This window comes from Pagrus major, chromosome 9 (genome assembly GCF_040436345.1).
Source record: "Pagrus major chromosome 9, Pma_NU_1.0".
In the NCBI taxonomy this organism is placed as follows: Eukaryota; Metazoa; Chordata; class Actinopteri; order Spariformes; family Sparidae; genus Pagrus; species Pagrus major.
This window is the reverse complement of record NC_133223.1, coordinates 5,414,718-5,439,780: the sequence shown is the minus strand read 5'-3', so window position 1 is coordinate 5,439,780 and position 25,063 is coordinate 5,414,718. Positions and strand designations below refer to the sequence as shown.

Here is a 25,063-nt window from a genome sequence, read left to right as displayed (position 1 = left end):
ATAGGGGGCAGCATAACTGCTAACTGTTGCTAACTATACTCTTTCCTGTAGTTATCTTTGGCTAAGTGCTAAGTGGCCAAGTGGCCTTATAGCTGACTGAAGTGAGCCTGGACCATGAACTAAGATCAAAGAGGGATTAATGAGGCAATTAAGCTCATTTTAGTTCAGTAAAAGAGAGAAATATAAATTCAAACATGTCGCCTACAGTTTCATTTATCTGTTTAGTAAGAAAAAATAGGTGTAAAAATATTTCCTTTCTTGACATTTTGTCTGAGTAGCGAACTCACTGCTGGCATATACAGTATCTCCCAGCTGAAACTACAGGGGCTTCGAGACTATTGCCTCTTAAGGTAGAAAGCTGTATTTGGAGACGGTTACATGCTGCCATTCCGACAGACCGCCATTACGACATACCGCCATTCCGACATTGTACTATTTAGACATGTCACCATTCCGACATACCACTATTCCGACATGCGAACGTCCTGCCATTCCTACAAAGTTTTGTCCAGGCATTCCGACAAGGCTAACTGTAACCCGCAACCCGTAACCCTAACCCTAACCCTTTTAAAAGATTTGTCGGAATGGCAACACGTTTAAAAAAGAAATAAATACCAGCATTCCGACCTTAGGAGGCAAAAAATGTCAGAATGATGGGAAGTTTAATTAAAGGTTTAAGTGTAGCCATTCCGACAATTAGGGCCTAATGTCGGAATGGTGGTATGTCAGAATGGCGGTATGTCGGAATGGCGGTTGCCTCCCATTTGGAGACAGGAAGGGGCTAGCTGGTTAGCATGCTAACTTCACTTGACATCTCTGCAACACAATACATAGACGTCTTTGACATACAAATTAAATTAAAATATTGGCCATATCTTACACATTGTCCTTAACATTGACAGTGTGAGCATGTTAGCCTACTGATATTAGCATTTTACTCAAAGTTTAGCACAGCCTCATAGAGCTGCTAGCATGGCTGTGGACTTCAAAAACACATTTCTCTGTACATTTCTGTCCTGCAGTTTCTTTTCAGCCAACACATGCGTTAATACAATATATCTGTCATAAGCTTTTTTATTGGCCTAGCTCTTCTTTCAACAAATATACAAGCACTTCAGAGAGCTCCATTCGCTGATAAACTTACGGCTCTGAAAGAGTATGTGAACTATGAGATTATTTTGTCACACATTCTGTAATTTTGAAGCGTATGCTGTTCCTTTTTTTTTCTTTCTAAAAGCAAGCCAAGTTGAGAAAGGAGGACAACACAACAGTAGATTCAAATCTAGAATAATCTGAATTAGACAAAGTGGAAAACTGCCTTCAGAGAGCGAGCGTGGCAGCTCTGTACAGTGAAGAATACTGATCTGAATCCCTCTAAGCTAACATTTCCACAGTAATAACAATGATATATTAAAAACACATTCGTGTGTACAGTATATGAGAGCTACACCTACTTTCCAGGAATATACATATACTCTGTCTGCACATACTGTATAATATAATTTGCCATATTGTGGGGACAGTAATATGAATACATTCTGTATAAACACTGAACTAAGCTCTTGGTCTCTGAATGATACATCCATCTGCCGTCTTCTCTGGTTCAAAACACAATTCATCCCATTTTGTCTGTATCCTCCATTACCATCACATCTTCATTTGGCGTAGTCAAACAGATCATGAATGCAGTAGGGGCAGGCTCTGGGATTTGCACTCTGACAGTACACTTGACATTGTGAGTTGATGTTTGACACAGTAATTAGGCGTAAGGTTTCACTGGAGGAGAGATATATCCTCCCTGAAATAGAGGGATAAATTTAGTTCCCCTGTCAATGCTGTGGTAAATAAAAACCCCGGGGGCCCTCTGTTATACCCTTGAGAGGTTTTATTTCAAACCTTGACCCACTTGAAGTGTCCAATGGCATGTGCTGCACAGGAGCTGCTGTTGATTCAATTTGGATGGTCGTGTTGTTCACCAACCACACAGGAGTTTCTTAAGAATAGCAAAGATTAAGTGCAATGGCTGTGGCTACATGGACAACATTTCTTCAATCCGATTGAAATCATTCTTTTTACAGATTCCAATTAAACTGTTTACATGGACTGAATAAAGTGATCCGATAAGATGTGGGTTTACATGCCCCACAGCATTTAATTGGAATAAAACTTTTTTGACAATGGCAAAATGGTTCTGCCTGCTGAGAAGGGTCTAATCTGCTGGAATATCACAGAAGAACTTTACTGAGAATATTCAATTAATTAATTCATATATTCGCTCCACCTGGTCATATAGTTTATAAGATGGAACAACTCATTGTTTCTGTGCCACAGGACCATTCTGCTTTACTACTGCCATGTTTTTCAGTCACCTCATTTGACATGGTGCTTACTGCTTTGATGTAACTCCAGTTCTGTATGAGTTCGGTGTAACCATAGGCATAAAATATATGTATATTTTTTCCACTTTATATCTTTGTGCATAGAACAATGCTTTTCCATGGCCATCTACAATGTACATGTCTGTACTCAGGGTCAACAGTCAAGCTGTAACCATGGTAATAAATGCTAGGGTAACACCTACTCAGTCCTTCATTAACATTAGTGTCAGACTCAGACTTGATCGGACAGGAAAATGTGGCCCAATCCGCAGCCTAGTCAGGCCCGCCAAAGGGATGGGTGTGGACGCCGATCTGATTTTTCTGGGCTGTCTGAAAAGGTTGAGAACCACCGACTGCTAACCACAATGTTTCCTCCATGTGAGGTGAATATATCTATTCCAACCAGAGAGAAAAAATCCAATTATGTTTTTTTACATGATAATTAGATGGTAGTATATTCCTGTTGAGCAGACTATTAAAAGTTTTCACCACCCCTCTCCAATCTGGCCAAATCTAATTGAAAATTGATGAAGAGTGAGCCAGATTGGTTCAGTCTCCTACGGCTGAGGTGGTTACATGAGGCATTTTTATTCTGATTGGGCAATTATTCTGATTATTATTGGTATACTAGGGTCCACGTAACACAGCTATTGTCCCAAATCTCTACTTTTAATCTTGACTCCATCCAATCATATAGAGATACGTGTGCACAACTAGGTAGGTCCTTCCTCTGCCTGAGGTGTACAGCCAGATCATCTAACAGTCTGCAGACATGGTTTAAAGGATGTTTTTTGTAGGCCAGTGACGCTGAGAGGCTAAAATCCCTGCATGTCTCCACCTCTTTTCCTCTCTTTCAGGCCACTGTTACACCCCACTGCCATAACCCACAAACAAAATAAGTCAATAATGGATGAGGCTTTTCCACTCCACTCCTCTCTTCTCCTCAGCTGTACCGTGCTGTCAGTCTGTGGGGAGGCCCTGGAGTGAGCGCCCTTACAAGCAACCGCTCTTTCATTATTCATACAGGTGTTTTAAAGAAGAGGTGGCTCTTGCTCTATTTACTCCCTGCCCTTGTAAACAACCATGATCACTTCCCCGCCACTCTCACTTTCTTCCCTTTCTCACTGTAGTGTGTTGAAGTGCTTTCTTTCTCCTTCATACAACCTCTTTCTTTAACCCACCATCCCCTCACTATCACTTCCTTTACTTCATTCAAGGGCTTGAGGGAATCCCAGCAGCCAAAGTTGTGTTTAGCAGGCAGTGCAGTACTGGCATATGGCTGAGTTTTTGGGCAGGGGGCGGCTTGGACTGAGAGACTTGGCTGCTGCAAGTGGCTGAGACTAAATCCATGGCTGGGATGGAGACAAGACTAGAGGATGATGGTTACACAGGAATAGGTCGATACTGTAGACAGATAGTCTTTACATTTCGGGTGCCATCACTGCAGCTTCCTTTGGGAATGAATTATCTGTAGGCATCCTGACTGTTCCATTTGTTAGCTCCAGCCTGGGAACAGTTCACCAGTCATCTGATGGAGCTGCCTATACGGTGGGTGGCATGTGTGTGTGTATGTGTACTGTATGTGTGTGTATCGCATGCATGTGTCCTAATCCCTGCTCCGGTTGCGTTTCTTGAAGAAAAAGAACGGTGTCTTCTGTGGCGGGCCCAGTAAAATGGGGACCTGGTTCTTGTGTGTGATCCTGATCTGTAAGAATCAAATAAAGAAGGACACAGTTAGGTAAGGTTCATACACCAATGTGTTCTCAGTATACTGACTGTAACAGAATCTCTCACTGCAACCTTGGAAATAACTCACATAACACAACACAAAGCTTTTTTATGTTCTGCTTCCATGAAGGTCCACTATGCAGAAATGAACAATGGTTGAAATGCTGTGAGGATGAATAGATAATAGTTAATTTCTTCCTTTTTTAAGAAGAATATAGGCAGTCTGTGATATCTGATGGCACGACATTGCTGGAGGTTGAGGCCAGTGGTGTGCAGAGGAGGATAGACAAACGCAGGGAAATGAACCAAAACAGGACAAAAGCTGACTAACACTCTTCTTGTTCCGGCATACAGCAGACTTTATCAGCTATCAAGGGTAAATGGCAGCCCACTGACATCCGGGGGACACTTAGAAGACTCTAAAACCCCATACAGACTGACACAGTGACACAGGTCAAACCTGGTGTGATGCTTTTCTTGACATTTTGTGAGGATTTTTGGTTGTCTGTTACCTCTTGTGCTACAAAGTGGTATCACAAGACAGGATGGGCCGAGGCTAGCTGGTTAGCATGCTAACTTCAGCAGACATCTCAGCCATACAGTACATAAACATCTTTGACATAACATTCAAACTGTTGTCCAGATCTCAAAACATAATATGAGGATTTATGACTCTAGCATGCGTTTGGTTATAAAATACAAAAATCCTAACGAATGGGAGCCTCTGGGACAAAATGCCTCTCTGGAGTCTCTTGAACCTAAAGGGGTCTTTAATGTACAGTATTATTTGGGCAAGGGCCTCCAATGTGACATGTTTTAGGCCCTATGAGAATCCCTGTCTTTAAACAACTTTTCAGTGTGTTAGCAGTTATTGTGATGTGACTCTCACCGTGCAGGGGGGCTGCATCCAGGGCTCGCCATCGATCTGCATGGGCAGCCGCCGGGACGTCCTGTGAAAAGAGAGGAGAAGGACAAGTAAGAGAGGTGGGGGGAAGGGAGAGAGAGAGAGAGAGAGAGAGAGAGAGAGAGAGAGAGAGAGAGAGAGAGAGGGAGGATAGGGTGGGGTTGGAGGTTGTGAAGGTCAAATCACACACACCTCTGAGGCATGAGAGGCCTGTTCACACTGTCCCAGGACAGGGTCAAACACTGCACCCTTTGTTCCCATGAGACCCATTCCCAGACAGGCCCCCACTCTTTAAACTCACAGAGCCACTGTACACACACACACACACACTCTCACTCAGAGTTGGTTTAAGACTTTCATGCATGCCTCTCTGGCTAGAGAAACACAGTATGGGAGAATGACCGTGATGAATGGCCTTTTAATTCTGGTCTAGGAAAATATTAGGGGCAGTTTGCTGAACAAGTGAGAGAGCGACTTGTAAATGTCACTCCTTTGGTACAGTCTACTCATTATAGAACTAAAAGGGTCGAGTTTTTTAAGATCAACAAAAACATCTGATCTACAATCACTGTGTTTGAATAAAAAATGTATCGGAAACAAAAAGTGGCCACAGTGCAGCTGGATGTCTTTGATAGAATTTTGTTTAAAAGTGAATCCAGGCTCAAATACGCTAATCATATCACTCAGATACTTTGGATGAGTTAAGAGCATGAATGCATTACAGACCTGGGTATGGCAGCGTTGCTCAGCATTACTGATCACTCGCAGTATTGCAACAAAAAAACTCCCTGCAGCCCAAAAAGGATCTTCCCCATAGATCAAACATCCATTATAGAGGAGATGTCTGTAAAACTGTTGACAGGACACCTCAAACTGCAAACAAGGTCATTTATGACTCTTTATAAGGAATTTTTGAGCCATAGAGGTTTTATATTTTTTGTGAACTTTCATCAGACACAGAAAAATGAATTAAAAATATGTGATGTTGTCACAATGTATAGTATGTGAGCCGAGAGGGAACCTGTGGGCGGGGCCAGCAAGGGAAACACTACTGCGCATATTAAGTGGGTGCCAAACGCAGGAAGTAAACCCAGAAGCTAGTAAACTTTTTTTGTGCATGTGCCAGTCGAGCAATTGTCATTGTTGGCGCTATCTTTGGATTCGATGTGTCTTCTGTGTTTTGTTGGTTCATACACATAATTAGCATGAATTATCCACAGATAATGTCCACCACAAGTGACAGCGACAGACAACATTAGCTAAATATGAGATATCCTCAACCTGAATGGTCCTTCCTAACACACAAGAGGAAGAAAGGAAAGGAAATTCATTGGCATCAGTTTTTTGTGAATGCAAGTATTCAGTGAACTTGGCACTAAAGCTACAGACAGATAATTTGTCATTCTGTGATTGCGAGTCAGTCCTCGGCTCCACCGGCTCACTTAGTAGAGCATGCAGTTGGAATCTATAATTCATAAGGTACAGGCATGTTATTGTTTGGATACTGCTGGGATTTTAGCCTTCAAATGGACAAAAACACTCAAAAGGAATACATTTTTGTTTATACATGCATAAAATGGAGCTAGATCCATTTTGTGTAGAAACAGCTTCCAGTTGGTTGACCGGAGGATAGAGACATGAGACAGATGAAGTGGAAGATGGAGAATGGTAGTGAGAAGGTGACAGGAGGGAGGAGGATGGATTAAATGAGGTTCTCACCTGATGGTGACGTTGGCACACTGAGCCAGTCTGCGTCCTGCACTCTTGAGTCCTGTGTAGATCTGTCCCATCTCTATGGCCCCTTCCAGGCCAACCACCTCCAACAGCTGGTCACTGAAGTCTGGATGGAGAGGGTTACAGAGAGAGACAGAGAGTTCCTCTCCTTTAGTTTTCAATTCAACATAACGGTGTTAAGTTTTTAGTATAGTTTATACAAATTAACTGAACTAAAATTAACTGAACTAAAAGTATTTTTTTTTAAGTCAGTTAAGGTAGTTGCTTGAGGTAAAAGGCACTTTCCCCCAACTGCCAAGACCTGGATTCAGTCACCAGCAATTGTGTTTCCAGCTTGGCCCCATCAAACACGATTGCTCGTGTTTGTGTGCAGGAAACCGGCTGTGGAGCAGTTCCAAATGATAATCGGCAAATATGGAAAACAAGATTCAACATGATACTAAAGCACATTGTCATGGACAGTGACATGGTGATTTAACACATACTTGCTGACCTCTAGAGGAGGATAAGTTTGGACTTCGACCTTCTTTGGCATGTATTCAACCTTTGAACTGCTGCCGGAGGCATTGATAGAAATTTGCTCGCACTTTTGGGTGGTATTGTTCAATGAAAGCCTTGTGTGTGCATATGAACCCAATTTAAATTTGTACTTTTTAAGGCATTGGTTTGCTTCAAATGAAGTGAACCTCTGAGCATCTTATTCTGGAAACTGGGCTGCTTTTTTCAGTCTTTACACATCTACTTCAGCTGTGTGTACACATTACTGTATTATTATTTATCATTAAAAGCAAACTATTGAGCATGTTCTTGGAGCACCAATAATGACTCACTCTGGTTGGTTAATTTATCTAATCTACATTCTAGGATAAAGGTGGGATCTTGTCTCTAGACTTGGGAGAAAAAGAGAAAGAATGTAGCACTCCTTTTTTGTCATTATTTCCTAATGACTATAACATTGCTCAATAATTTTAGTTCAACTGGTGTACTTAATTGTAGGTTACTTTTAAAAGTACTTTGGTTAGAGATACAAAAATTGACTTACAAAAGAGGGTACCTTCTCAATGTACTTGTATACTGCATGTAGCACCTACTGACACACTTAAAGCTCTTTCAGCACTGGCTTTGGTCACTACTCACTCCTGAGGGAATTATCTGACTTTTAGCAGCTTAATGCTCCACATTGTAAACTAGCTAATGTTCAACTGTCTGCTGTTTGGTACTGAGCAGGTAGTGTACAGTGGGTTTGTCAGAGCTTTTCATCTGAAAAGAGCTGCATTTGAAAACAACGGCATGAGAGTGGTGAGGCTGAACCAAAACATTAACGTTGTACTAAACAATGAGGTGAAACTGCAGATGGGAGCTGCAGATTCAGGTGTTAACTCTCATCACTACATTTTTTTTAAACATATTGTCATTTGATGTAACATTTTGTCCAACTGAAAGGTAAACTGTGACATGCACAACCTCACAGTCATTCATGGAGATAATATTTATGCAGTTTTCACCACTCGCTAACCTTTACCTCCTTCCTATTTGTCTCTACCTAACACACACATCATGTCCTGACAAGCTCAATGAGTCTTTCACCTGGTGAACTAAAAACAGCAGAGGAGAGGAGCTGCTCACCATCATTCTGTGTGTCAAACCTTTAAACACATTGTGCCTCCTCATTATCTTCTATGACTTTTCCTTTGTGTCCTCTCACTGTTTGATAAGTGTGATGCCTAATAGTCAATATTTACAGACATAATCTTAAAGGTCACTGATGATGTCATTTGACATTTCACGTTCAATACACTTTAGCTCATACATTACCTAATATTGTAGAGAAATGCTGTGTTTGTATGGCCCCAGCGACTTCACAGGTTTTTACAAATGCTTTATGAAATGAATTATTAGAGACAAATGTGAGAAATGTTTCGTCTTCACAGCCAGGGTGATAATTTGTGAGGTGTTACAGCAGAATGAAATCTCATACAACTGAGTTGGTGGCAAATCATCTACACTAATTAACTGTGGTGGTGTACATCTTGTCCAAACATGGGAACAGGAACCAGCTCCATGAGCTGACCAGGCTGACAAAGACTACAAGACAACAGCTAGATCTTCCCATTTTTCTTATACCAACAAGTTCTCACTCACAATCGTCAAATACATCAGCTTGGTCAGTGGCCTTAAGCCTCAAATTATGATGCTCTACCTACCCCGCTAGAGTCAAATAAGCACACTGTCTGTGTCCAGTGTAAAAGCAATGGTCAATGGTGAGTTATTCTAACTTACTAATGTAGTTAAGTTAAATTAGGTACATTATGTACATTAACTAATGTTACAAGTAGTTTTCTTGCCTAAGCCTGACTAAACTGCGAGGGCATGATGAAGGTCCGGTATGCCTGTCGCTACAAGGGTCATGCTGTTTTGGAAATGGTGAATTTTGTCGTTTTGGGGAGTCACTGGAAGGCGATACATTTAGTCTTTTAGGTATGAAGAAGTGTTTCAAGTGTAGGGCCACTGACCAGGCTGCTGTTTTTAACACAACTGGAGTGAGAAGGGGCCTAAATTGAGTCAAATAACCTCTGTGACACATTCTCGATGGCTAAACACGCAGGTTAGTGTTGCACTCTAAGAGTTGATTAACTTTATCCAGGCAGGCTGGTGCCAGCTGAATACCTCAACATATTTCACTTTCTCATGCCGACAAAAAGCACTGGGTTTTCCCTGATTGCATCTCTGCATCCGTTCAGTGCTGAAATCACAAACATCTTAAAATGTCAGAAAATCATCTTACAAGAAGGAGGGAAGGACCCCTCTTAAAGTTCCCGTCCATTAAATCTACAATTCTTCAAATTGTGAGTGTTTTCTTATGATTACATGTTGCAAATGTTAATGGCAGAAAAAAAGGGAAAAATAATAAAAGTACAGAGGATATAGATAAATATAAAGACAAGGCGTCTACTTGTTTTAATGGCTCTAGCAGAGTTTGCTACAGTGCAGCAGGAAGAAAGAAAGAAGAGTTGTGTGAGAGGCACCCACTGAACCAGTCAAACCATTCCCCGAGGGTCTCAATCCTCCATTCAGCCCAGACAAGCTGCAACCTGCAGCACTGCCTGTTGTGACTGGAGCCACAGGCTGCAGGTCTGTCTGTCTGTTACAGTGTAAACAATGTTAATAATTTCCCAATGTCGTCAGAGCTTGCTCACCTTGTTGGCTTTGTTTTAAACTACAAACAGGAAGCAGTTGTGTGGTTTTTGCTGTGCTCTGGAGAGGAAATGTGCTCAGCAGCAGTCTGATACAACACAGGGCCCAGGACAAGTCTGGGTTATGACTTTTTAGATTCACGGAAAAAGGTATGTAAGCATTGTGACGTAAGTATAGAGTCAATTTAAATGCATTTTCCTTTAATAAACTCTCATGTGTACTGTAACTATAGGCAACATATTTCATGCTATTCCTATCAAATGTTGACTAAAGCCACATTCAATAAACAATTGATCTTCTAACACATTTAGAAAGTTTGGGGTTTTCTCCCAATCATCTCCTTGTAGTCTAAAATAAAACTATGTACAGCAGTTTGGTGATTAGGTACATGGTACATTTTAACTTATGGCGAATATGTAGTTTGTTTTGGTTCACGTATAAAAGCACAAGTGTGGAGCTGCATGTGTGGCATTTAGAAAGTCTTTCCATGACAACTGAAAAGAAAATGTCAGAGTACATTATGGAACAAACATTTTGAAATGACTTGAAGGTGGTACATTGGTTTTGTCAGTCCTCTTAAGAATAGCATTAGAACAGAGGTGCGAGTGACGAAAAGAAATAAACTGCAACCACTTATGGTTCAATACATGAAAATGTGTACATTATAAAAAGAAAAGAAAACTCTTTTTAAAATCTGAAACTTATAGCTTGATATCAAGGTGGCGATGCTACTGGCGGATAGATACATTAACTGAGTCTCCAGAATTGTTTTTTGCGTTATTTGGAACTGAACTTTAAAGTGAATCAGATTGAAATGCTTCCATAAAATGATTTTAAAGTTTCCTTTGTTGTGGTGCGTGAATGTAAAAACAGTAACTTTGCAGTTTTAGCGACAGAATTGGTGTGGGATTATTACAACATGATTGTGAGCAACTTTTTACGATGTGAAAAAAGCACCAGAAACAAGCTGTGAATACAGCACTGACATTGTATCACCTGTTATGGTGATCTTTTTAGCAAACAGTTGCTAATTCTGATGTCTGGTGGTTCCAGAGTAACATTATCATTCATTCAGATAGTGTTGGAATTAGCCAGCTGCAGAAGTTACGTTAAAAAGTAACATGTACAACATGTCTCTAATAGGATTTCAGTTCTATTATTACAGTTACTATGTCCAGTATCACCTCACCACATGAAATTAGGTGTCCATTGTTGTTTAAGAATTTAACCACACCACTACAACCAGTGCACCACAAGAAAAAGTATCCACGAAAAAAAATCTTGTCAACGTAATGCTGAAATGGCTGCGAGGTCAGATTCTTTTTTTCTAATTGGGTATATTGCATTACTTTGAGTTTATCTGAGAAAATGACAAAAATGGAGGAGATGGAGCAGGGAGGAGATACTTCATTAGGCTGTATCTCCCCCCCACTGAATTTGTTATGAACTGCAATGAAGTTGAACTTCTGTGGTTATTTTGGAGCATTTGGAGCTGTGTTTTTGACTACCTGATGAAGTACAACACTCTCTTTTAGCTCTATTTTTGGTCCCTACCAGCTCCTGAGGGAAATATCTGGCTCTCTATCTGCAAAATACACCGCTATGTTCACCAGCTAGTCTATAAGTGTGTCTGTGCTGACAGGTACAGTGGTGTACAGTGGTGTACAGTGGGTTTATCAGAGCTGGTTGAAAACCAGACCGCAAACCTGGTAAATGAGAACTGGTAAGAGTGAATCAAAAACAGTAAAGTTGTGGGCCTTAAAACCAAAACTATGAGTTGAAACACACTGAAATGATGCTTAGAGCTGAGGGGAGCTGCAGAGTTGGGTGATAATTCTCTGTGTTTCACTACAAGTGAAACACAGAGAATTACACCATTCAGCTAACATGTAGTAAATTCACCCACTGACACTGTGAAAACATGGATATGTACTGCTTTAACTCTACGATTCCTTCCAAAAAGATCAAAATGCTTTTCAAATCTTTTTCCACATAACTGATGATACAGTTTGTGACTAAATCCTGTTTTTATTTAGATCCACAACAATGAATTCCCCTTGGTTTCCTAAAACTCCAGGAAAAATAATCAGGACATAATCTCAGTGTCCTAAATAGCAGCTACAATCCTGATCACATGTTCATTATCCTGCGTCAGATACACAAGTTATGCTTCATTTTTAGACTGCATGCTATTGTGCAGGCACAGACACATGTCCACCATATGTATCTCTGTGTCTCTGCAGAGCTTTCCAGGAAATAATTATAATAGGATTGGGCATCCATTAAGAAAACACTGGACAGTTGGAGACTAAGGGATCAAGAAGAGGGCGGGGGGCTAGTGACACACTGGACACACATGACAGATGGGAATTAAAAGGAAGGCTGGATGTAAAGATGGACGCAGTCTGTCATCCACTGCAGTTGGAAAACAGGGAGGGTCAGTGTGTAAAAGCTGTAACGTGTTTGTATATGCTACTGCAATGTTTGAAGAAAGAGGTAATACAGTCTATTGAGTGTTGACATGTCCTATTTTAGGATTCTAACACAGTACTATTCATATATCCTTTTCCTGTTGTACTATTAAATATATAAATCGCCCTCCTTCGCACACCCACCTATACATCTCTACTTCCTCCAAATACCAAAAATGGGCATGCCGTCCTGCCCGTGTCCCAGTGTGAGAGCCTGATGGCAGAATAGCCCACTGTGCTGATTCTCACCTCAGTGATGATTCCCGCCTCATCAGAACTCTGCGCTTTTGACTCTCAGGCAACCAGCACTGTTACTTCTCAGTGAGGTAGAGCTAAGAATAGAATAGAACAGCCTCTTACATAACGCAGCCACAGTGCATTCTGGGATGGGATGGCATTGCTTTGCCAAGCAGCGGGGAGCGAGAATCGTCACTGCTGTGCTGCACTATTTTCTCTGCTGTGCAATAAATATGAAGTCATTTAAAATACATTCATTATTTTAGTAATCCTACTTTACATAGTGACTATTCAGAATATTTCTGAATACATTATGCCAGAATATCTTCAAAATGTTGAACTCAAGCCTAATCCAATATCAAACTCGACAGCCCTGTATTTCAACCACTTACAACTGCTTAACCATAATCTAAGCTCACTAGATCGAGGATCTGCATCAAATTGTACTCACTCATGGATGCTAGCCACCTAAATCTGCCAGAATTTTTTTTCATCAAGATCCATGAATTATTCCCTGAGAAAGCAAAAATGACAAAAAACAAATCTGCTCAGTAGTTGTTGTGTAACCCTGCTGACAAACCAACCAACCAACCAACCAACCAACCAGCAAACAAACAGACACAATGAAAACACAACCTCCTCAAGGAGGTGATAATATACATTTTACTCATAATTAAATCCTAAAATCTCAATATATAGCTAAAACTATGAAACAAAAACTAGAAAGTGGGAGATGAAAATATAAATTAAAGAATAAGGGTGGCTATATTCTATATCTGAGTAATTTTCCAGTGCATTATTCCATAGCCCAGTACTTTCTTACTCAGCCCCAAGCCTATTATTACAACCCTTCTTACTGTAGATGTAAATCCTTCAAGTCAAACTAAAGTTTAATAATTTTTTTGCAGTCTGTTACAGTTTACACATCTGCTCTGTAAATCACTTGTCCTGTGTTCTCCTTCCAGAGAAAAACTCACAAACCAAAAGGCAGGAAGTTACATTTTATATTTCTTGGTTTCATGATGGTGCCGCCTAGTTTTGCAATGAATTGCTGAAATACTGTAAGATGTTTATCTACAGTGATTTAATAACTTATTTTGATACAGGAAACTGAATCTTGCTTAACACAGTAATATTAGTGTTGTATCATAGAGTGATGGCCGCATTGAGCCAGACAGCAGCCTGCGACACAAAATAACTCTGAACGACAACCACTGATTTATAAAAAGAACTAGATAGCGAGCGCAGAGATGGCGCCTAATCAATCCAAAGAGAACTGCTCGCCTGGTGCAAACGCCCAAACATTTTTTCTGCTTCTGGGTCAACTTTCTAGTTATGTGGCCCACTGTATATGTGCAGGAGTTTCTCCCCGCCTAGGAGTCCCTGCTCGGCTCAGATTTTTAAATCACTTTTCTCAGCGAGAGGAAAGTTTTACAAATATAAATAAAAGCTGTCCTGTCAACAGTTTTAAGGAAGTCTCTTTTACAATGGTGCCCTATGGTGAATGATAAGTTTTACTGCAATAGCAAGTCAACACACATCTTGTCCTGCACCTTATCTTGTTCCATGAGTAACCAAACAATAGTTTACATGGGAAGTGCGTCTGTTTGGACGATAGCAAATTGCTGCAGCACATACAGTAAATACAGCTGCTGACGTCACTTGTGTTAAATACTGACGTGCTCCTTACAACAACAGTCAAGCACAAGTTTGTTTACCTTGTGTTCTTTCCTACTGATACTCGGTCTGCCAGCTGCTGTCAATCAAACACAGGGACACACCTGTCAAGCCGACTGAGACAAAAAGAAGCATTTCTGATTTTATTCCCCCAGAGACCTTTTTCTTTCTTTAAATAATGAAAAAAACATTAACAATACATTGCAGGATCCATCTATTGATGGTTTTGATCTTTAATGAGATGTGTTGACATTAACAAATATACAGACTATCACCTGACTTGTCCTTTAAGATTTAAAATTAGTGATGAGCTATTTATAACAACCCTTCAGTTAGAAGCTGAAAGATGAATTATAAATCCCCCTGAGAAATAGCTGCAGCTTTTGTTGTGCGATAGCTTGAGGTGTCGGGCTATAATTATAAGCAGGCATATTTGTGTATCCTTCCTCCGCCCACTTGCCCTCCCTCCCCGACCGGCCTGTTATTGTCTCAGGGTGGCCAGAGTAATGGCAGATGGTCAAGAGGAACTGCAGCTCACCTCGCCAACCCCAACAGAGGTAAGGGAACGGGGGAGAGCACTTGGCCATTTGACAAGGAACACTATGTTACTATGATACAGTACAAAAGTACACCACCAATGCTGAATCCTTGCATGGACTGTTAGCAGCCAGATGGTGAAATTTTATTTCTACATTTCTGTCACAGTTTAGTCCAGAAACAAATGGTCATGAGAATTTTCCAGATGGGAAAAAAAAACAATCGTGGGAAAGAACACATTACACTCCTGTCCTGTTTTTAAAGGAGCTCTCACAATGTCACAAGTGTGTCATGTCATCTTTTCCATTCCCATCCCATTTGAAAGTGATTGCCCTCTTTAAGGAGCAGTCACTTGTCATTCATTAACTTTGAGTAAATGTATGACTGGAAGGTCATCCACTCTCCCACCATCCACTGAGAGCAACTACAGCAGCTTCATGAAGCAACTATTTCCAGCCACACAGACCAGTGGGGGTGAATCAAAGTAATTATAGTCTGCTGTTTCTGTTGTGTGAGAAGAAAACAATATGCAGTCTATGGATGTGATAGGCCTAATATAGCCTCCTCCATGGTGTGTCACAGCTTGACTGCTGGTGGGGAGGCTCGGTTGGGGTTTGTGGACATCGGGAAGCAGAGAAGGAGGAGCAAGAGAAGGCAAGGTGAGGGGAGGGAAAGAGCTCGGGGGCGTGATGGCTGGAAGAGGGGGAGAGGAGGGAGGAGAGGAGGGAGGAGAGGAGAGAGTCGGACAAGCTAGGAGAGAAAACAAATGAGTCATGGAGGGGAGACGCAATGGGAACCTGGACAGAACATACCTGAAATAGCGGGTTTCTAAAAAACAGCACCAATGAACTGCCAGTGATGAGCAACTTATTAAAATTGGATATCGATTACTCATAACCGACTGAATAACCTCATCAAAGGTGGTTTCCAACAATGTTAAAGCAACTACACCCACATCTCACATTTTCTGTGACGTCCGGGATGGAGATATTACCACTTCTGTAGATATAAAAACAGGTCATTGTGGTTTAACAGTTATTCACCGTCCAAATTTCTCTTCTCAGGACAAAGTGTAAAAGATTACAATTTCAAATTCAGTAATTACTTATTACTGCTTTCAACTAACAGACTTTATTATACCTTTCCATTATTTAGTAGTTCATCTCTTAATAGTATACGATTTTAAAAACTCATTATTGGTTTTCTTTCTTACCTGGAAAGTAACTAAAGCTGTCAGATAAAGGAAAAAAACATCAAAATTGTACTTCAGTACGATAAAATGCACTTGGTTTCCACCACTGCAAATAAAATAATTAAAGACAAAAACAAGCTGACATACAAGTGAGCATTGCTGGGACTAGTAACTATTATAATTACTGAATTTTAAATTGTGATTTCTTGCACTACTCACAACTGTACAGTGCACACAGTTCAATCTCTGTAACTACTGCGTGCTACATCCACTTTATTTATGTGCATGCTTTCCAGCTCAATCCACAGCAGGATGTTGAGGAAATCTGATCCAGGAGCAGGGAGGAAATAAACAGGGGAGGGGAGAGATGGTGCAGAGATAAAATGTGAGGAGGAGCATGCTGATGGGATGGGCTGACACCGGGGCCTTCGTACGTGAATCCTCTTCCTGTCAGCAGCTCCGGCCATCTCTGTGTTTATCTCCGCTCCTCTGACTGTTATTTATCTTCACCCAGCAGACATGAATGGACTTTTGACCCCACTTCACTTACAAATTCAGACAGGTTGACTTTTTCTGACCACCACAGCATATTCAGAAACCTTTAGCTCTTTGCTTGGTGTTCTTTGTCCTATTTATTGAGTGTAATTTACACCTTGACATCAGAACAACAGACGCGCAGAAGATGAATTTCAGAGGCATGGAGGCACATTACAAAATGCAGTGTGTTTATCGAGCTTTTGATAATGTCCCCTAACCTAACCCCCCAATGAACCTGACTTGCATTTTTTTCTGTAAATGGGTATCTGACCTGAGACTGAATTTGAAGGTCTGTTCAGACTGAGGGTGAAGTATTTTTCTCATGCTTTTATTGAAAGCATGAGAAAATGTTCACAATGTGAGACAAGTACCAATGCTTAGAGGCAGTCTACAATTTAGATATCTATGTCTATAGTAACTACACTAAACTGAAATGAATCTTTCTTTTTGTCCTTTAGCTACAGTAATGACATATGGATTGCCTCTAGCTGATTATTTTTTTATTCTTCTTCTCTTTTTTTTTGCAATCTCTCTGAGTATGGGAAAATAAATGGTGCTGGCTTACTACGACAGTCTACAGTCCTGTAGGATTGGGATCGCTGCAAAGTGTGTTAATATTTAGTAATTTCAGCTGCTGTTACCAGTCCTGGTTTCCATCATATTCTGCCAAAATCACATTGCGTGTAGCATAAGCAGCAAAGACAGTAACAGGTTAACCTGCACCTTACCCACATGTGCACAGACTGACATCAGACACAGCCCCATGATGGCAGCCCTCCCTGTCTTCTTCACAGCCATTAGACAAACGCCCGATTTAGAAAAGCATTTGTCCTGTAAATGATTTGACTTTTGAAAACTGTAGCCAATCAAAATTTGAGACATCATCACAATATGTGGGATGTGGAGCAAAGGATACAAATGCTGCACAGTCCCACATAGAGCAGGGCACCTGGTCACCCTAAGAGAGACGACTGCAAACAGGTGTAATGTAAAATGACAATGTAAATCAGTGTTTCAGTGTCACCTCACAATGACACACACAGCAGAATTAGGCCGTGTAAACGCAGGCAAAGATGCAAATGATCCCTCTTCACCAAAACATTTACATCTCAAGAATTTCTGATTCCTGAACATACAGAAATATGAAAAAAGAAAGTAATGTGGAGGAAAATAACTAAAAAGCTCTTTGAGCTCCTGGTTATTGTCAGAGTCTGAGCCACCACACACACTTGCATACACAGGCACATGTACACAGACACACACACAGTTGGTGTGTGCATTGTTTGCTTACAGCTCACGTCTGCACAGCTGATAAAAAATCTGTTTGGGGTGAAGACACTTGGATTGCACTTGTCAATGTTCAAACTTCACATGTCATTTCTGTTCAGTCTGAAGACACCTTTAAGCCTTCACAGCAGGTAAGTACTGTTGTTTAAACCTGGTAATTGATCTAATGTTTACATTTCTATGATGTAGGCGACTGTATTACATTTAAACAATTACACGTTACTATAGGCTGTCTCTGTGTGTCTGTCTCCGTTGTTGCTTCTGTTCATGCAGAACACAAAGCAGAGCAGCAACACAGTGAGTCAGAGGACTGAAGTTTCATCACTGAGATCACAAGTGCCCAGGGCGTCTTTCACTCACTCTGGGTAACCCCGGCTGATTGTATTATCTGCAGCAAATGGATTTAAAAGCTTTAGTTTATTGTGCCAGAGAAAGCAACTGCCATAAACAATTAGTTGTATGATAAACATGCAGGCACGCATACACACTGGCAGGCACACTCGCACATACACGCTCTGAGGCACGCAGAGGCCGAGGCACATTAATGCATACCTTGCATGGAGACAATTTCTCTCTGAAACTAGAGCTCTCGTCTTTGAGCCCTGTTTCCAAATAGCATTAGCAGGAGAAGCTAATTTAATAATGGTTAAATCCTGAGGGACAAGTGTGGAGCACAGAGATTCCATCACACACACGCTCTAACATGAATGAGAATGAAATATTTACCTGTTTCAATAAACTGTCTCTAAGTAAAGCGAGTTTGGGCAAACATTATAATCTACATTGTTCAGTCATGTAAAAACGCATGCATGCATGTACATGTGTGTGCAAAGTACAGGAACATTTGTCTTTTAGTCTCTTTGTTAAATATGGGGAAATGTGATAATATTCAACATGTTCTCACTCCCAACTTGTAAAATTTGGCAACTTGGTCAGTGGCCCTAAGCTTCAAACTATGACGCTTTAATTATTCATCTAGCCTCAGTTTTGCATGTGAAGGGCCCCACGGTGAAAGTTAGCACTAATACCTTAAATGCAACGTTGGGTTTCACTTGCAAAATAAAGGCTCTGTCTGAAAAGGTCAAGAAGCCCCAGCAACATGTAGTATATAGAACAACTACAGCAGTCTAATAAAGTTGGTCTTCATGATGATACGTTGAAGCAGAAAACTTGTCTAGTGCCAATTTAAGTATCATATTAATGAGTAACCTTTCCACGAACAATATTCCAATACAACACCACCACAAACACAAGGCCAAACTATGAGAACGTTACCTCAAAGGTCTCACAGAGGTATTACATAGAACACGGCTGCTGGATCGTGTTACAGTGTACAGGTTTTCTGTATTTTTTTCTGGTCACTCTGTGTAATGAGATAAGGGAAATCCCTTCAAGTGAGGACAGTTTGTTCGTCTTCACTTCTTTAAGAGGCTCCTTTGGGATTATAGCTTGGATTTAGGTCAAGTTCCGACCAGGCTGATGTTTTACACCATGAATGGAGTCAATGGTTGCTAAGGCTCTCACACGTACAGTGATACAAACTGTGTCTGCTTGTGTGCACAGTGCAGTGTGTAGAAGTGCTCTGGGTTCTGTAGTTAGAAATACCCGTGCCTAGGAACTGAATGGTCCTGTGGAACCAGAACCTTTGGATTGAACTGAGAGAGGACAGGGGCAGCAGAACAAGATGGTGGAGTCAGCAGCTAATGTGACCTCACATGGTGATGAGAAGTGTAACTACAGTACTACACTGTACTTCATGTGTTTGCAAGTGATGCTTGGTCTTAAAGGAGGGCTCCAGCAAGTTAGCATTGTATTTATACTAAATTGGGGGACTCACAAGAGATTCCAAAATCGAAGCAGCAAAGGCCCAGAAAGATTTACTCTGTAGTATGGATTGAGGTCCAAACACCACTGAATCCTGCAATACCCAAAATGCAATTCAATAGTGTCTTTCTAAATGCCTACATCTTTTGAACTCCATGTCCCAAGTTTGTTAGACAGGCTTTCTGTTACAAGTTTGAGTTCTCAAGCCTAATCCAAGACAACCCTGATCTCAGACTCTAAAGAAGCTCCTTTCAGAGCCGCAGAAGACTTTATATAACTGTTTTCACAGGCTGAGTAGTACTTCACGAGACCATGTGATCTTGTTAACCTACTAATCCAATTTGCACTCGTGACTGAACCAGTGTTTCAGACCAATCAGCACCCTATGAGGAACTAATGGCAGCTATAGATGACAGGGTGTAGTTTAGGTGCATGCTCAGCTAAAGAAGTTACTGTTCACTTGAAACATGATGTTTTGGCTATTCTCTCGACTAGCTACTGTAAGAGTTTGATTGACCAACTTGCTCACTACTACATCATATGGTTTGTTGAACTGATTGGTTGAAGTTAGCTTGTGATAGATGATACAAGACAGATGCTTCATCCAATCACCTGCAGAGTATTTTTTGAAAGGGCCAATTTGCGCGTCAGGTTAGTACTAATTAGACAAGTAAACTGAACTTTACTTTAAGACTTCTAAGATATTGACTATTTTCAACAGACACAGAGTTCTTGTTCTTGACAATCACAAAGAGGCACAGATTTAACCAGATGCTGGATGACAGGTGGACTGTGATAAAACAGAAACAGACTTCCCTGCAATGCAGTTATTCTTGCTAATTTATGATACAGTTTGTATGGAAAAGGCAAAGAGCTGAGGAAAGATTCTGTATTTAAAAGGAGATGTGGATGGACAGACAGTGGCAACAGGGACTTTGAACTCTGCAAAGAGAGATGGAGGAGACTTCATAAGAGTGACGGTGCATTCGCACATACAGATAGAGTCTCTTTCCACTCTCATGGCAAGTGTGTTTTTAGCATCGAGTATGTAATTTATATTCAGCTTGGATTGGCAGCTGTTTCTCGTATTGCCACGTTACTGGATGACAACTAAGTCGTTTCTTTCCTGAACAATTCTTTAAAGTTATTTCATGTAGAATTGTTAAGATGTTGACTGTCATCAACTCCTTTATGGATCTGAGAGGAGTAAAAAATAAAATGTGCTTCTGTTTTACAACGGAAGCCTTTTGACATACTTGTCAACCCTAGGTCACAATTTGCTGATATATTTCTCCCAATTTATGACACATTGGATTATGGATTATAATCGTCACTCATAGTTAATCATACATTAACATATTTTACATTGACTCGCCATTTTTTATTATCATTTCACCCACTGTGTGATGTCAATGGTCCCGGCTCCACCCAAAATAAATTGACTGTGATCAAAATAATCTTAATGAGAACATGTAGTGATTTTAGCACTACCAAACTCCTGTTTATAATTGACCCAATAACTAAAATATTTTTCAATTCTTTAAATTGACGTATGCATCTATGTGTCCATCAACTACAGACACACATAAGCCTGACAGTGACTTACATGAGTCATCCCTATTTCTTCTTACGCTAATAGTTTCTCTCACTATGTCTTCCTCCTGTCTCCTCCTCTCCTCCAGTCTTTACTTCAGTATAGCCCTGAGGTCTCCATGGAAACAAGCTTTGGTTCAGTCAGCAGAGATGTAGAGACAAAGTGGAGTGAGATAGACAGAAGTGGGATGAATCGAGAAAACCTTGGTGAAAGCACATAGTGGGTTGTTTTCTAATGTGTTTGGACTGCAAACTGCAGCTCCAAGTAACTCATCCTGGAGATTAGCCACATCAGGAGACAGATTATTGTGAGAATTATTGTTTTTGTTTAATTGTCAATATTCTCAGTGTTTTATTGACAGTAATTGACAGTAAAAAGCCACCCAGGCTGATGTTGGTTGATTTTTTTTTGTTTGTTTTTTTGGCTCTCATGCAGCAAAACGCCCAGATAGGACTCAAGAAGAAGAGAGACATGGTGTTGCGAGTTCAGTCCAAACATGGGCATGTGTGATATGTATGGAAATGCATCATATGAGGCAGATTTAAAAGAAAATTGAAGCATCGGAGGTCAATAAATATACCCTGGCTTTTGCTCCCCATTATGGATTGAGCTCCAAAAACACCAGGTCTTACATTTCCCGAAAGTTAGACCCTACACATGTGATAAATAATAAATGTCTTTTAAACTCCACACACCAGTGAGACAGTTTTTTCTCTAGTACTCCTTGTGATAAGTAAACTGACCTTTATTAGCTACAGTAGCAGCAGATAAACTCAAAACTGGTACATGAGCAATTATGATACACTTCTTATGCTAGGTCTGCTGAACACCAGAAATATCACTCATAATCATTTCCCCAGTAGCCTTCCCAGTTATCTCCCCTGGAAACTCAAAAGTGAATGGAAAGTAACACTTTAACCCACATTCAATTGCAGTTTACACATGTACTATTTTATTACGAGCCATGGACAAGCTGTTGCCACACATCATGCAATTCAATCAGTAAAGAGACAGCCTGGAGCTGGTGATAATAGTATGTCATTTTATGCCCCTTAACTCTTTGATTGTAACCTTGATTTAATATCACATAATTGAATATACAGTGCAGCTAAATTATATGGAGGTGCTCCACCTGAACCTTTTAACGTCTTAAAACAGCATGCTGTACTTTTATGAATGTAAATGTGGGTGGGAATGTGAGAAGTCAGCACTGAGTTACATTTAGCTTATAGTCAGATGATCACTGACCAACTGGACTTGTATTAATGTCAGAAAGTCTGTCTTTATTGCCTAATGTCTCTCATCAGAGAGAAATGTTTAAAGAAGAGCACACAATCACAGCTCTACCTCACCAAAACATCCTGTGGCTGAAATTCACAATGTGTCACAGAGACTGGCCAATTGTACACCAATAAATCAGAACTCACAGACTAATGATTGGTCGGACATGTGCAGAATCTATTGAACTGTCTTCATTTATTTACTGAATATTCTGTTGTCTCCTCTCTGATGTAATTTTGAAGGTCATGTCATGGCATTCATATAAAACAGATGTTTGGTGGTTGTCACTGTCCTTAAATACCTCTTCTGCCAGCCCTTCCTGTCCCCAGGGACAAGAGGATGACAGAGGATGGAGTCATTTGAATGGAGCCAGTCCGTCAATGCAGCAGGGGTGCCAACATGGGATCATCCAGCAAAAAAGTTGAACAAGGCTCAACTTTTGCTGCAACGCAAAGCAATGGCATTCTGCAAACCACCGCACTGGCTAATCAATTACATGCACAGTCATGGTGGATTACTTTGTAATGTGGACACTGTATTTCTGCTGTTCACCCTGTAATCTCCATGTCAAGAGAGAAAATAGAATTTACGTCTAAGTATTATAAATCACTGGGCAGTGTTTGACATCTGGTTTCAGCCTTACACCAATGGAGCCCCATGCACTGTTTTAATTCAGGACTGTCTATGACAGCACCTTGCTTGGAACATGTCTTCTCATTCATCTTCTTTGACTCACCTTGAATGCAAAATTTGAGCTCTTTAGCGTCGGTGACAGTGCTGGCAGGCATCCTGTCAGGAACCTTCTTGCTCATGCGGTTGTAGTTCCTCCTCTTCTTCGACTCACCCCACAAGTTGGAGCCACCGTGCATGCTGGGAATGTTGAGGACAGCGATGCCCTCTAAGGAGGTGTTGCTGAGGTCCAAGATGATCCCATCACACTGAGAAGAAATTAATGAAAGAGGCAAAAAGACAGAAAGAAGAAAAACAAAGAAAAAGAATGCTTATGAAGAAACTTTTATGATGGAATCTCACTACACAAAAATATCTCATTTTACATGAATACTCTCCTTATCAAATCAAATAATTATGCTTCTGCATGTGCACAGAATCTGCAAGATTACAGACACCCTGGTAATATTACATTACAATTAAAATTATATTACATCAATTACGATGGTTTAGTCCAAAGCAATTTACAGTAAGGGCATTCTAACCACAGGAACAAGAGCTAGATATCCAAAAATGGGTCCTTTTAAAGAAATAGCATATAGAAGAAGTAGAATCTCTATTTATCACATACAATGTACAAAGCAACTGGTTCTCCGCATATAACCCATCCCGGAGGAGCAGTGGGCAGCCAACACACAGCGCTTCAGGACCAACTACAGATGTAAGGCAGCGCCTTTGGTCAGGCACACTGACAAGAGAATTACCTTAACTCCAAATAGAAAGGCCCTGCCACAGTCAGTGTTTGAACCCAGGACCTTCTTTCTATGAACCAACAGTGCTAACCATGGTACCAGCATGTTCAGTGCTGTACTACCAATGCTTACAGGTTGTTGAGTTGTAAGTTTAGTTATCTTATACTGATCCCGGTATTGAAGTTCTTTCTCTCAAGCCTTGATCAACAGATAGAGATAGGCAGTATCTCCGCTGTTCTAACAGAACAGAGAAGAGCCTTGACCAAGATGAGCAACCACAGGGTCCTCTGAGCGATGGGACAGCTAAGTGTCCAGAAGCAAAAGTGAGCAATGATGGCCTGGGTGTAGGTTTTGACCATGCTTTGGGGGTAAGAAGGAGCTTTTGAATTGGATATGAACAGCAACAGGAGCCAATGTAGTGAGCCGAGAAGAAAAGCTCTGTGAGAAAACTCTGGTTAAATACCAGACAGGCAGCAGCATTCTGGATTAGCTGCAGAGGTCTGATGGCAGATGCAGGGGTTCCAGCAAGTTGCTGTAGTCCGGTAGGGAGATACCGTATGTGCCTGGATGAGCACTTGGACTGCCTTCCTGATGAGGATGGAAGGGGTGAATCCTCCTCCTGAGGTTGTAAAGGAGGAATTGACAGGAGGGGGCTACTTAATTGATGGGGTTCAATGTTTGCCAAGAATGATAATTTGTCACTCCCAGATTCTTTGCTATGCGAGATTGCACCACCATGCTGTTGTCAGTGGCGAGAGACAGGTCTTGGTGAGGGCATCTTTTCCCTTGGAGGCTCAGTCTTGTTCAGTTTGACCTTTCAGTTGTGTCGTGAATGGTACTCCAAGATGTAAGCAAGGGATGCAGTGCATGCCTCAACCTGAGCATCAAATAGGAGGAATTACTAGAATAGCTAGGTGTCATCGGCATAGCAGTGGTGGGAGAAGCCATGCAAGTGTAGAGGACAAAGAAAAGAGGGCCCATGACGGAGCCTTGTGGAACAGCCTGTTGACAGGCTGCGTGGTTCAGACATGATCCTTTCCATGACACTTGGAAGACGCTACCTGTC

General features: G+C 41.0%; 1 protein-coding gene across 2 annotated transcripts in view; it reads right to left on the bottom strand.

The window, feature by feature from the left end:
* Positions 1-3,931: 3,931 nt before the first annotated feature.
* The window catches only part of dgkg (diacylglycerol kinase, gamma), a 100,424-nt gene continuing 79,292 nt past the window's right edge, over positions 3,932-25,063 (bottom strand). For both annotated transcript variants that reach the window (XM_073473667.1, XM_073473668.1), the window contains 4 exons: positions 23,313-23,514; positions 6,730-6,850; positions 4,996-5,056; positions 3,932-4,083 (listed from right to left, as the gene is read on the bottom strand). In XM_073473667.1, coding sequence (XP_073329768.1) covers positions 3,985-4,083; positions 4,996-5,056; positions 6,730-6,850; positions 23,313-23,514 — 483 coding nt within the window. In that variant the 3' untranslated portion in view covers positions 3,932-3,984. The remainder of the gene's footprint in view (positions 4,084-4,995; positions 5,057-6,729; positions 6,851-23,312; positions 23,515-25,063) is intronic.